Raw genomic sequence first — 15024 nt, 5'->3', positions numbered from 1 at the left:
CTGAATTGTATCCTTAAGGACACACATATGGAGGTCATCGTACTGACGCTCTATGATACGATCATAAAGAGAAGACTGAAAAACCATACAAGCCAAAACTCGGCTCGGCTCGGAAATATCCAACCTGACAAACTGATTGGCCAAGGCCTGAACATCCAAGGCTAAAGGCCTCTCTGCTACCTGTAAATATGCTAAGCTGTCCAAACTCTCCACCTTACGACTCAAGGCATCGGCCACTACATTGGCCTTCCCAGGATGATAGAGAATGGTGATATCATAATCCTTAAGCAACTCCAACCATCTCCGCAGCCGCAAATTAAGATCCTTCTGTTTAAACAGATGTTGTAGACTCCGGTGATCGGTGTAGACCTAACAATTGACACCGTACAAATAATGCCGCCAAATCTTCAAGGCATGAACAATAGTTGCTAACTCAAGGTCAAAGACCGAATAATTCTTCTCGTGTACCTTTAACTGTCTGGATGCGTAGATAATCACCCTACCGTCTTGCATCAACACTGCGCCGAGACCAATACACGACGAGTCACAATACACAGTATAAGACCCTAAACCTGTAGGTAACACCAATACCGGGGCTGTAGTCAAAGCTGTCTTGAGCTTTTGGAAGCTCTCCTTATATCCCTCGGTCCACCTGAACGGAGCACCCTTCTGGGTCAATTTGGTCATAGATGCAGCAATAAAAGAGAAACCTTCTACAAATCGGCAATAATACCCTACCAAACTAAGGAAACTACGGATCTCCGTAGCTGAGGACGATCTGGACCAACTCTGCACTTCCTCAATCTTCTTCGGATCTACCTTGATCCCCTCGCACGAAACTATATGAACCAAAAATCTCACTGAATCAAGCCAAAATTCACACTTTAAAATTTTTGCATATAACTTCTTTTCTCTCAAAGTCTGAAGCACAGTCCTTAGGTGTTGTTCATGATCTTCCCGACTCTGGGAATATACCAGAATATCGTCAATAAACACAATGACGAAAGAATCAAGATAGGGCTAAAATACACTATTCATTAAGTGCATAAATATTGTTAGGGCGTTGGTCAGCCTAAAAGATATCACAAGGAGCTCGTAATGACCGTACCGAGTCCTGAAAGCAGTCTTGGGGATATCTGGCTCCCGAATCTTCAACTGATGATAGCTTGAACGTAAGTCGATCTTAGAGAACACTCTGGCACCCTGAAGCTGATAAAATAGGTCATCAATACGTGGCAATGGATACTTGTTCTTCACTGTAACCTTGTTTAGCTAGCGATAATCAATACACATCCGCATAGAACCATTCTTCTTCTTTACAAATAAGACAAGATCACCCCAAGGCGATACACTGGGCCGAATGAAGCCCTTATCAAGCAACTCCTGTAACTATTTTTAATTCTTTCAACCCTGCTGGGGCCATACGATATGGTGGAATAGAAATGGGTTGAGTGACCGATAACAAATCAATGCCAAAGCCAATATCCCTGTCGGGTGGCATACCTGGAAGATCCGTTGGAAATACATTAGGAAAATCCCTTACTACAGGAACTGACTCTACGGTAGAAGTATCAATACTAATATCTCTCACATAGGCTAGATACGCATTACACCCCTTCTCAACCATTCGTTGAGCTTTAAGAAATGAAACAACCCTGCTAGGAACATGATCCGAGGTACCTCTCCACTCTAGCCACGGTAGACCTGGCATAGCCAATGTCACCTTCTTGGCGTAACAATCAAGAATAGAGTGATAGGGCAACCACCAATCCATGCCCAAAATAATATCAAAATACACCATACTAAGCAATAATAAATCAGCTTTGGTCTCAAAACCACTGATAACAATTAAACATGACTGATACACATGGTCCACAATAATAGATTCACCCACGGGCGTAGATACATAAATAGAAGAACTCAAGGAATCACGTGATACGCCCAAATACGGGGTAAAATAAGATGACCCATAAGAATAAGTGGAGCCTGGATCAAATAAGACTGATGCATCTCTATGACAAACCAGAATAATACATGTGATAACAGAATCGGATGCAACGGCCTCTATCCTAGCAGGAAGGGCATAATATCTAGCCTGGCCTCCCCCTCTAGGGCGACCTCTACCTGCCCGACCTCCACCTCTGGCTGATTGTACAAGTGGAGTGGCAACTGGTGCAGTAATCATGGCCTGAGAAGCCTAAGGTCCCTGTGGAATGTGTGGGGCCTGAGAAATCTGTGGAGGTGCACCTCTCCTAAATCTGGGGCAATCTCTCATGATATGACGAGTGTCACCACACTCAAAACAAGCCCTCAGAGGACGTGGCTGTTGGGATTGGCTCGGGCCTGATCGACTAGACTGCCCGCTGAAAGTACTCCATACAGGAGGTACAGTAGACACTGGCGGTGCATAATATGGAACCTAAGGTCTGGGAGTAGCCAGAATACCACTGGAAGCTGGAAGTGCTGAATGAATAGGACGGCTCACATAACCTCTACCATGACGGGCTGCAACTGGGCACAAGAATTACTATATGTGCCAGAATCTCGGGGTCTCTTAGCTTCCTTCTCTTCCTTCTCCCAAGTCCGCATACCTTCCAATCTCCTAGCAATTGACACCACCTGTTGGTATGTGATGTCCATCTCTAGCTCTCGGGTCATACTGAATCTGATACTAGGGTGGAGACCCTCAATAAATCTGCGAACCCGCTCTCGAACAGTAACAACTAAGGCTGGTGCATGCCTAGCCAACTCACTAAATCAGACCGCATACTCTGACACGGTCATAGAACCCTGGCACAGCTGCTCAAACTCTACGCTCCATGCATCTCTAAGACTCTGAGGAATATACTCCCTTTAGAACATATCTGAAAATTGAGTGAAGATACCTCAGCGGGACTATCTAACTCATATGCCCGCCACCACTGGTAGGCTGCTCCTCTAAATTGGAATGCCGTGAAAGAAACCCCACTGGAATCCACAATACCCATAGTATGAAGGATACAATGACATTCCTCCAAAAAACCCTGCGCATTCTCTGAAGCTAAACCGCTGAAAGTGGGAGGGTGGTACTTCTTGTACCTCTCGAGCCTGAGCTGCTCCCCCTCTGAAACTATTGTCCTAATATCAGGCCGAACTGGGGCAGCTGGCTGCACTGGTATAACCTCTAGGGTATGGTCAACTTGGGCCCGTGTCTCTGGAGTACGGGCGGCGGGAGTTTGTGCTCCTCCCCCGGCTTGAGATGTGCCAGGAGCAAGTGGCATTAACTGTGATGATCCAAAATATCATCTTTAAATTTAATAATTAATTCTATATTCTAAGACCTCAAAAAGTACTATTTATTATTCCTCGACTTGCGTGCACAGTCCGTAAAATTTTATGGAAAGTTTTTATGTGAAAAAAATGGATTAAAATTTGAATTTGAGCTTTAAAACTCAACTGAGTTGACTTTGGTCAATATTTTGAGCAAACGAACTCGGATCAGTATTTTGACAGTTTCGGTAGGTCCGTATCATAATTTGGGACTTGGACGTATTCCCGAAATTAAATTCTGAGGTCCCTAGCTCGAGATATGGAATTTTGATGAATAATTAAAAGTTTAAGTTCAAATAGTGATCGGATGTCGAATTAGGTACAGACGACCCCGGAATAGAATTTGATGATTCCAACAGCTCCTTATGATGATTTTGGACTTAGGGGCATGATCGGAATTTTAATTGGAAGTCCGTAGTGAAATTAGGCTTGAAATGGCTAAAATAGGAAATTAAGTTTGGAAGTTTGACTGGGGAGTTGACTTTTTGATATCGGGGTCAAAATCCATTTCTGAAAATTTTCAAAGCCTCGTTATGTCATTTATGACTTGCGTACAAAATTTGAGGTCAATCGGACTTGATTTGATAGGTTCCGGTGTTGTTTGTAGAAATTGAAAGTTTCAAAGTTCATTAGGCTTGAATCTATGATTGATTCGTGTTTTTAGTGTTGTTGGATGTTATTTGAAGACTCGACTAAGTCCGTATGATATTTTAGGACTTGTTGGTATATTTGGTTGAAGTCCCGAGGGGCTCGGGCGTGTTTCGGATGGTATTCAGAGTATTTTCCTTCATTTTGGCACTGCTGGTAGCTGTTGATTTCTGGTATTTTAAACCTTCTTCGCGATCGTGAAGATTGGGACGCGATCGCGTAGGCTTAGTAAAGGCAGTGTTAATTTTGTTCTTCGCGATCGCGTGAGGTCAACCGCGATCGCATAGGTTTGGCAAGATGTGCATCGCGATTGCGTGGCATTGTTCGCGATCGCATAAGGTTAATTGAGGGCTGCTAAGTTTTGTGCTTCGCGATCGCGTGAAGCGGGATGTGATCGCGTAGCTTTGAGACCTTGTGACTCGCGAACGCGTGAAGAGGACTGCGATCGCGTAAAGCTGGAAATTTTGTGCTCTGCGACCGCGTGAGGATATACGCGATCGCGTAGAGTTAATTTAAACGTTCGGGTAAGTGTTCTTAACTCAATCTTTGTTAGATTACCCGAATCTATCACTGTTTTTAACATTTAATTGATGATTTAAGTTGGAAAAATTTGAAAACACTCTTAGATAGATTTGGGGATTTGAGGGTTGAACTCTTATTGGAATTTAGTCGTTTTGGTATGGTTAGACTCGTGGTTCAATGGGCGTTCATATTTCATAACTTTCGCTAGATTTCGAGACGTGGGCCCCACGGGCCATTTTTGAGTTAATTTCGGATTTTTATTAAAAAATATAGTATTTTCTTACAGAATTAATTCTATAATTTTTATTGACTGTATCGAATTAATTATGACTAGATACGAGTCGACCAAAATCGAAAAATCGAGAAAAAAGCATACTACTTGGTTAAATTGGAGCAAGTCGAGGTAAGTGACTTGTCTAACCTTGTGTGGGAAAAATTTTCCCTAGGATTGGTATTAATTGTAATGTGATGGAAGTCGTGTACACGAGGTGACGAGTGTGTACACGGACTAAATGTGAAGGATTATGTTTTTAAATTGTGAAGATCACTGTTTCATATTAATTAATTTATTAAATCTTGTTATATTTTCCATCATTGATTTGATTTGTATACTTTAAATTTGTTTGACCTTTTCCTGCTAATTGTTTTACCTGCTTAGTTGAAACTTGGTTCCTTTTATTCGGTGCATTATTTGAAATTGATTTTCTTAAATTTAAATATTATTAATATGGAATATTTGACATTTTAAATTTGCTATTGAAGCAATGTATTAAGGATTTTGATATATTATTTTGCTGAATTATTTATTCCTGAATATTTGTGTAAGATTTCTGTACTCATTGTGATGGAGCCGTGAGCTCTTTATTGTGGAAAAATATTATTGATGACTTATTTTGGCATGATCCGTGAGCTCTTTATTTTGAAAAACATTGTTGTTGAATTATGTTGGCACGTTAAATTATTTGAGCACTTGAGGTACAAATTGTGATATATAGTGATATTGAAACGCATGCGGTGATATAAGGATGGCTTGATACACGTGGCTAGTAGGAGAAACTACTAGAAGTCATGTGGTGTAATAAGGATGGCTAAAACGCGGGATGCTATTTTGGGAAAAACGTTTTCTTTAAAATAAATTGTGAAGGCTCCCGCGGTGAGATAAGGAAATGAGATATTGTGAATTTATTTATGATTTGGGACTACGAGGTGGTACCTCGGTAGTGCCCTTGTTGATATTGATTTATGGCCATAGTTGCCTTCGATTAATTATTGTGATTTTCATTAAGTTGAAAGGAATTCTGTTTTGATTCCACGAGATATTATTTGAAATTATTTGGTGTCATTAAATGTGACATACTATTTGATTTATTTCCATAGTCATTTTATCTTATTAAATTGTTTAAACATTTTTTCATGTCATTATCTATTCTCCAGTAGGGCCTGACCTGACCTCGTCACTACTCTACCGAGGTTAGGCTTGGCACTTACTGGGTACTGCTGTGATGTACTCACACTATGCTTCTGCACATCTTTTTGTACAGATCCAGGTACATCTTACCAGTCTAGACGTCAGTGAGTTACCTGAGCACGGAGACTTCGAGGTATATCTGCCAGCGTCCGCAGACTCTGGAGTCCCCTTCTATTATTTTTATGTTGTTTCCTTATTTTTCCTTAGACCTTGATACATAAAGAATTTGAGAATAAAATTTTAGAAGCTTGTGACTTATTTCTACCGGGTTTTTAGAGTTGTAATTATTTGAATTGTGGTTTATTAATTTAAGATATTTATGATTATTCCGCATTGATAGGCTTACCTAGTCTTAGAGATTAGGTGCCATCACGACCTCCTGCGGAGGAAATTTGGGGTCGTGACATTAACCCTGCCTGAGCTAGAGTGCCAAACATGCTCAAAAACTGGGCAAGAGTCTCCTGAAGTGCAGGAGTAGTAACAGGCGTCTCAGGTGCCTGCTCTCCAACTGGAGCTACTGATGGCTCTGGTGCAGAAGCTCGTGCAGGTGCTCTGGCTGCACCACGTGGTCTTCCTCGGCCTCTGGCTCTGCCCCGACCCCCGGCCTCTTGCTGCTCCAACAGGGGGCGCGGGTGTCTGATCATCGGATCTAGTTGTGCGTGTCCTCACCATCTGTGAGAGAATAGAAAGACGATGGTTTAGAACTTTGAAATCAACAAATGCGCACGATAAGGAATCGAAGAAGTAAATATTTTCCTAATAGTTCCATATCCCCCCGAAGATAAGTACAGACGTCTCCGTACCGATCCACAAGACTCTACTAAACCTGCTTGTGACTCATAACACCTTTTTAACTGTTAGGTCGATATCCAGCCTACCTTTTTAACTCAAGTTTTTAAACTTTGGAATTAAGTATTCCAATTCATTCTAAAAATCACATCGGACCCGAACCAATTATCCGGTAAGTCATATAACAGTTATAAGGTACAAAATGAGAATTAAATAGGGGAACGAGGCTACGGCTTTTAAAACGACTGGCCAGGTCGTTACATTCTTCTTCATATTCTGCTCCACTTCCTGATTCCCTTTCCACTTCTGAACCTTCTTCTTCTGTCACTCCTGCTCAGTTCTATTTCCTTACCAGCCCAATATCCATTGCCCCCTCTGTATCTTCTTCCTTTCCTCCAGGGTCTAAGTCTAAGCAACCTAAGGCACAAACAATACTTTCTGAGCCTCACTCTTATTTTCAAGCTGCTTTGGTGCGTGAATGGCAAGAAGCAATGAGAAAAGAATTTTAGGGTTTAGAGGCTAATCGTACGTGGTCTGTTGTTCCATTACTTGTTGGGAAAAAGGCTATTGGGAGTAAATGGGTATATAAAATCAAATTTAAGGCTGATGGGTCTGTGGAAAGGTATAAAGCTAGGTTAGTGGTTAGGGGTGATACACAGACTGCTGGAGTAGATTACAATGAAACTTTTTTCCCAATGGTCAAGATGACTACTGTCAAATGTCTCATTGCCATAGCTGTAAAGAAACATTGGCCACTTTTCCAGCTTGATGTAAACAACACCTTTCTTCATGGGGATTTGGATGAAAAAGTGTATATGAAACTCCCTTAAGGTTCTTTTGTTGAATCTTAAACCAGTTCTGCCCAGCCTTTTGTTTGCAAACTTGAAAATTTTCTTTATGGGCTCAAACAAGCTTCTAGGCAATGGTATTCCAAGCTTTCCAATTCACTTTGTGCTAAGGGGTTTGTTCATTCTCTAAATAATTATAGTCTGGTCACAAAAAGATGTGGTGATTCTGTGATAATTTTGGTTGTATATGTAGATGACATTATTCTAACAGGGAATGATGCATCAGAAATTTCTGCATTAAAATCTTATCTTGATGATCAATTCAAAATAAAGGATTTGGGACATTTGAACCATTTTTTGGGGGTTGAAGTGACTTCCACTTCTGCTGGTCTGTTGATAAATCAAAGGAAATTCATTTTGGACTTGTTGTTTGATCACAAGTGCACTGAAGTTTCTCCAGTAGTTTCTCCTCTGGATCTTACTTTGAAATTGAAGGCTGCTGACGGGGATTTGCTTCCTAATCCCAAGCTCTATCGAAGTTTCATTGGAAATTTCAATTTCCTTACCCATACAAGACCTGACTTAAGTTTTGCTGTACAACATCTCAGCCAGTTTCTTCAATCTCCTCGGATTCCACATTATTCCGTTGCTCTCCATTTACTGCGCTATCTCAAAGGGACATATGATTAAGGTATACTTCTTAACGATTCTTCTGATTTTGCTTTGCATGGTTATTGTGATAGTGACTGGGCTGCTTACCCCGATTCCCGCAAGTCTGTGACTGGTTTCTTTGTGCTTCTTGGCTGGAGTCGTGTGTTTTGGAAGTCCAAGAAACAATCAGTTGTTTCTCTCAGTAGTGCTGAAGCTGAATATCGTGCTTTGAGTAAGTTGGCTGCAGAGTTGACTTGGTTGACTCGATTGTTAGCAGATTTGGGTGTGGAAGGTGTTACTCTTGTGTCTGTGTTTTGTGATAATCAATTAGCCTCGCATATTGCTCGTAATCCTGTGTTCCATGAGCGTACTAAGCTTATCGAGGTTGATTGTCATTTTGTTCGGGGAAAGCTTTCTGATGGTCTTATTGCCTTGTTTCCAGTTAGCAGTGCAAATCAATTGGCAGATATATTGACTAAGCCCCTCACTGGTTTATCCCATCATGGTTTCCTCTCCAAGTTGAAGGTGCTTCCCCCCTCCAACTGGGGGGGGGGGGAGGGGTGTTGGCTAGTAAAAGGGCGAGTAGTTATTTAGCAGATATTCTTAGGGCCCAATTGTATTTATTTACTTAGTTGTATAGTTAGGCCCAATTATAATAGAGTAGGATATTCATTTTCATTTTGAGTTGTAACTACCCGACCCATATTGTTTCTGTATATATTAGAGGGGATCCGACTCTAGAAGGTTCGGATGCTCATTTTATATTTTACACAAAATATTCCATCTCTGTTCTCTTAGATTTGAGTTTCGCACTTCACAATTCCGAGATTACAAAGAGTTTTACAGGAACTGAGTAGGACTTGACTTCTCTTCTATCTCTGGATTGAACTATCAAAGAAAACCTAGACGGATGTCAATAGCAAGGCCCCAAAAAAGGCTAAAGAACAGCTTATGGAAGAGAGAAGTCTAAAAGGATCAATGCAACATCGGAAACGTACCTAAGGTAATTAACCACAATGAACTTTTTATTTCGAGGGACTTTTATCTTTCACAAAAAAAAAGGATCACAAAGAAATCTTTGACTTTACATTACCAAGTAATAATAATACCAACAGAAAGAGCTGGAGCTTGAGAATAGGCTTAACCAAAGGTCGGCAGACGAGAATTGCAGCTCATAGAGTCGTGGTTTTAGTGCCTCGCTGAGGAGTTCAGTCAGGAGATGTGATGGCGATATAATCCCAGGTGGATCAAAGAAAAGGGAGATACAGAGGTTGAGGAATTTTTACAGTCAAGGCTGCCCTATCTTGGGGGAAGATGTTAAGAGATCCAGGTGACGTTCCTTCAGAATCTGCCCGTGGCATTCTTGCTGTAGCTGTACGTGATATTGCAATTATATCTCAAATGCAAGCAAAAAATTGTAACGAAGTTTTTTGGTGTTCTTTGGATTTCCAGGTTACTTGATCATGCCCTACATCGACCACATGGACCTCTAGATGCACTGGTTTATAGGGGTGATTGAAGGTGTTAAAGAAAATGATATAGACCTAAAATCACATCGACAGGAATTGTCTCGAAAACCTACAATGTCCTGGAACCCATAGGGTACAATGAAAGAAAAATATCTATATTGGCGATACCAATAGTAAGGATTATGGTTTAGTCATATTTGTACATGGACAGCAAGGATTTATATAGTCGATCCCAACTTTCTTAGTATTAAAGCATAGTTATTGTTGTTGTTCGGAATTCCAATTTCCAGTCCTAAGAAAAATCTTTCCACCCCAAATTAAGAAGAGAAAAGAAGAAGTTAAGTGGCTGAAACTACAGGTGATACTCATTCCTACTAAATGAACCTAAAACTATTCACAAAAGGCTCTAGACAAGCAGCTGGATGCCACATCTAACTACTACTTCACACTATCTAAGACAAACCTTATATAACGCATTTTTACCAATACAATCCCTATTCAAACATAGCGTTTTTTGAATAAGAAGTGTCTCTTGGACAAATCCTTGGGCTTGCTCTTTGTCTGGACAAGTCCTCCAACTCCAGGTTTCTTCTGGTCTCCATTGTATTCCATATAGATCATTCCTTTGGCTCCTGAATAAGTGCTCATTGATCCCACACTGCGATTTGCTCTACGAAGCGCTTTGCCATCTGTATCTTCTTCTTCTTCTTCTTCTATTTCCTCCAAGCCAACCATATCTTCGCCGGCACTTAGTACCTTCCCAAGAAGCCCAAGCTGCTCCTCAACATGGTAATAACTCAACTCAGGTCCTGAATCCGGCGGAGGCAAACTTGTGATCACCTTAAAGCTATAACCTTGATCAATCAAGAATTGCTGCCTCTTTGTTGAGTAGTACATTTCTTGTGTATCCGTTGAAACGAGCGAGTAAAAGAAGGCATCATGTTCCTCTATCCCTGATCTCCCTCTAGGGCGCCCTTTTGCCCTGAGTATACGACCTAGTCGTTGTGCCTCTTGGCGCCTTGAACCAGCATGCGACGAAATTTGAATGATCACATTTGCCTCAGGAATGTCTATGGAGTTATCACCCACTTTTGAAAGAAAAATGGTGTTCACTTCTGGACTAGTTCTAAACGCCTCGAGTATTTTCATCCTCTCCGCGTGGCTGGTACCACCATAGATCATAGGCTTCCGAAGCTTCATTGCGTACTCCATTAGTGCAAACAGGTTATCAGAAAACACGATGATCTTATCAGCACGCTGCTGCTCGTGGAACCTGATGAGAAACTCACACGCCCTGAATTTATTCGGATTCATTACGTACAATGCCTGTCTCTTCCTTTGATTTTCCTGTTTCAAGTACTCGGCAAAAAACTCCTTAGTCATGGGACACCAAACCTCAGCACACTGCACATTTGCAATAAATCCTCCTTTGGCTAAATCGGACCAATTCGCTTCGTACAACTTGGGACCAATAAGGAAATTCAAATCAGTAATCCGTTCGTCTTCCCTAACTAATGTTGCAGTAAGTCCAAGTTTGCAGTGAGATTTTGTGAGGCTGATAACTTTCCTGAACATTTGAGCGGGAACAACATGGACCTCATCTAAGAGAAGTAATCCCCATTCTCTATTTCTTATTTCTTCAATAAGTTTCTCAGATTCTTCGGAACGTTTCCCTCCGAAAGCAATCATGTTATAAGTTGTCACCACTACACCAGCAGCAATATCCCCGCGAAATTGTTCTTTACTATCAGCAGTGAAACGGCATATCTGTTCATCTCGAATTGTTGACCATAACCGGAATTGGTAAGCCCATTGATCAACAGATACTGCATTTGTAGCTAAACAAAGACAGCTTTTCTTAATTCTAGTGGCTGCAGAAACACCCACCAATGACTTGCCCGCGCCACACGGAAGCACAATAATACCAGATCTAGCTCTACCATTCCCAAACATCTTACTAAGACTCTTCTCTTGATAAGGCCGCGGCTGCGCGTTAACTTTCAACTCCATATCCAAATCAGGATTTACAGTATCGTTCCTGAAATCATACTCTTCCAACATTGGATAATTTAAAGCATTTGGTAAGCAACGTTGTTTTACACTTTCAACTTGTGCAGAGTCAATTTCAAATGAATATCGCGTCTCTTTTTCTTCACTCGTCAACTCTGATAATAACCCTAAATCACTACTTGCAATTCTTGCTCGAGATATAACATCATCCATAAGCAACTTTTCCAACACTTCTGCGTACGGGGATTCGATGAGGTAACGATTTTGCTTGAGTACTAATTTTACTTTACCGTAATTAGACGTGGAAGCTTGAATAAAATCAACGACTTCTTCGGGAAGTTTCGTTTTTGATAATTTGTTGAAAACAGAGATAATAGTATGAGTGTGAAGGCCGACCGAAACGGCAGCGTATAGAGAGTGAGGTGTGAGGTTAAATTCATGAATTGATTGAGGGCGAGAAACAGGTTCAGCAATGGCGATAAGGAAATCAGAAGCTTGCTTGTAAAGCGGAGAGAAAGTTTCCAGAAAAACACGACCGTCGGAGCAAACCCACAACGGACGATTTTCATGATCAGGTTTGAGCTCTAACTTAGTAAAATCTCTCAGTAATTCTACTCCTTTATTGTCACTGTCATAAATTAGGAGTTCAGAATCGAAATAATTATCTCCATTTTCTTCTTCTTCGTCTTCTGATTCAATAATTGTAGGCCTAATTGAGAATTTAATCTTCTTGTTAAGACGACCCTTTTCTCCTATACCCATCTCTGTGATTCTGTTCGAGTTTATCGGCTTAAATTTGTGAGGTTTGGTTCCCTTGTCTTCTTTCTTTGAGTTAAGTAATTTGGCGGTTAGTACGTTAGTATTATTAGATAGCGGGAATAGATAATGATGAACCGCTTTAATACTTCTCGAATACTTTGACTTAAGTCAATACTAGCAAAGCTACTATAGAAGTTTTTCATCCAATTTTCGCGAAAATAAGAACGTTATGAATATATTATATTATGGATGTTCATTTAGTACTACGTTGTAAATAAGTTTTCTGAAGAAATTTATTCAAATTAGACTCCGTCATAAATATATTCATCTATTTAGTACTCTATTAGAAATAAGCCTCCTGAAGAAGCTTATCCTTTCGGTACTCCGTTATGGATAAATATTACTCATGATAGAAGATTATCTATATCTGGCACAAGCAGCTTATACAGCAACTTGCAGTAGCAGCTTACACAGCAACTTGCAGTAGCAGCTTACACATCAGCTTCCTTTCTTCTATAAATAGAGGAGAATTGAGTTCATTATGTACAGAAGTTTGAAGTCAGAATAATATATCAGTTTCTCTATACTTGTCTTTATTTTACGGTCTTTATTTTATAACATTTTGGAAGTTTACTAACAATTCTAACGAAGTTTTAATTTCTTTATTTGTTTTCTTATAAATTTAATTACCAACTAAAATAACAAAATTTTATTTTTAATTATGCTATATCAAATGTATTAATAAAAAAAAAGTCTTTTAAAATAGATTGACAGTTTTTCCATTGAGTCACGCATTTAGCCCAAATTAACATGTTTGGACTAATTGGCGGGTCATATTTGTACGAGTAACTTCTCCGCATGTGTGACCATATATTGATTATGTAAAGAATTATTATAATATACATGTTGTGACAAGTTACATGTCTTATATTTTATATTGTTAATCATATTTGTGATGTAAAAAATCCATTACCCTTTTAAATTATATAAGTTAAGCGATGTCTGAAAAAGTGTGAAGAGTAGATTAAGAATCACATTTTCAAGTTTCTAACTTCCCCACCATCACCTTGAAGGTGCCATGGTTTAATATAGTATCCAATGTTTTAGAACATAACATATTGTCAAGGAACTCAAAATCAAACAAGACTATGAGCCCGTTTGGATTAGCTGATTTGAAGTAGTTGATAAGCATTATGTGCTGAAAAGCACTTTTAAGTGTTGAAACTGATTTAATAAATAAGTAATTACATGTTTGGATTCAAGTGCTAAAATTGATAATAAGTTGCTGCAGTATTTGATAAAAAAGTGCTAATAAGCTCTTTTTCTGTTAAAATAATTTAAATTACCTTAGAACTGTTTACACTTATAAGGGCGTAATTTTTTCAACATTTTAGATTCCAGATCGATTCAAACATAAAATATTCTATTTATCATTTTATTTTAAATATAATTGTGCTTAGATAAGATAATTTTTATGATAAATATAATTTATTTTATGATAAGCATATAATCATAAGTTATAATAATTAATAAATTGATAAAAGTTTCTCAGTAGAAAATAAACCTAAATAGGAAAAAATATTGAAGAGAAACAAACATTGTCTTCATCACCACAACACTTAGAAAGCAATACACCAAGAATTTGATATGTCTTCATTTATTACATACAGTTCAAAGATTAATACACAATCACATAGATACAAATATGCAAAGGAATAGAGAATTTACTTATCTTAAATAGTCAATGAGAATTATAGACTTGAAGGGGGGGGGGGGGGGGAGGGAGGATTAGGTTTAAAATAATACTTGAGGCACTAAGTATAGATGTAAGAGTTTTCTTGGTCAAACTTAAAGTGCTTATAAGCTAAAAATTCATAAGGGGGTGGCCAGCTTATGACTTTTGGCTTATAAGCACTTTTAACTTAATCAAATGCATAGATAAGCCGAAATGTGCTTATAAACTAGTTTGACCAGCTTATAAGCTTAGCCAAACACCCTAACTTTCTTCACTTCTCCTTTTCTTGTTTAGGAACTTTAAATCAAATGAAACTAATAATTACTGAGGTAATATGAAAAACTTGAGCTAAAGATTTTATTAGACTTCTTGAGCTCAATCAGGAACTCTGTAAAATTGTTTAAAATTAAGAGGGTTTTCAGGAAAATTCGTATTATTTCAAAATCTAGAACCAAAATTGATAAGTTATGTGTGCCTTTTCATGTTATGTGTGCATTTTCATATTTTGATGATCTAACAAACTTTATGGTAAGAACCAGATGGGGAACATGTTACACATCCTCAAGGTGCCAAAATACAACAAATCTCAAATCGGCACAAGTTCCAACAGCTAGAGTCAAAGAGATGACAGAGGAAACAGATGAACATTAGTTCCCTTGCTAATTGTACCAATCAACTTCTCACAGTTGTAAAGTTATTGCAACTGTTCCTCTGCACACACGCAACAGTGTGAACAGTGCAACAGTCACTTTATGGGGAATGCCTTGTACCGGATATTGCTTGCATCATCCAAGTGATATCACTTGGATATTATTAACGTGAAGCAATGAAGAAAACACACACTTGCACATCCAAAAAATTAATCAAGTTTTCTCT

At 39.2% G+C, this 15024-nt stretch overlaps 1 protein-coding gene across 1 annotated transcript; it reads right to left on the bottom strand.

The window, feature by feature from the left end:
• Positions 1–9784: 9784 nt before the first annotated feature.
• Positions 9785–12533, bottom strand: LOC104085185 (general transcription and DNA repair factor IIH helicase/translocase subunit XPB1-like). The gene has a single exon (XM_009589165.4). It carries the CDS (start codon positions 12414–12416, stop codon positions 10143–10145), a length of 2274 nt encoding a protein of 757 aa, XP_009587460.1. The 5' UTR covers positions 12417–12533; the 3' UTR covers positions 9785–10142.
• Between the last annotated feature and the right edge of the window lie 2491 nt (positions 12534–15024).

This window comes from Nicotiana tomentosiformis, chromosome 10, assembly GCF_000390325.3.
Source record: "Nicotiana tomentosiformis chromosome 10, ASM39032v3, whole genome shotgun sequence".
Classification (NCBI taxonomy): Eukaryota; Viridiplantae; Streptophyta; class Magnoliopsida; order Solanales; family Solanaceae; genus Nicotiana; species Nicotiana tomentosiformis.
This window is presented reverse-complemented; position numbering and strand designations above follow the sequence as displayed.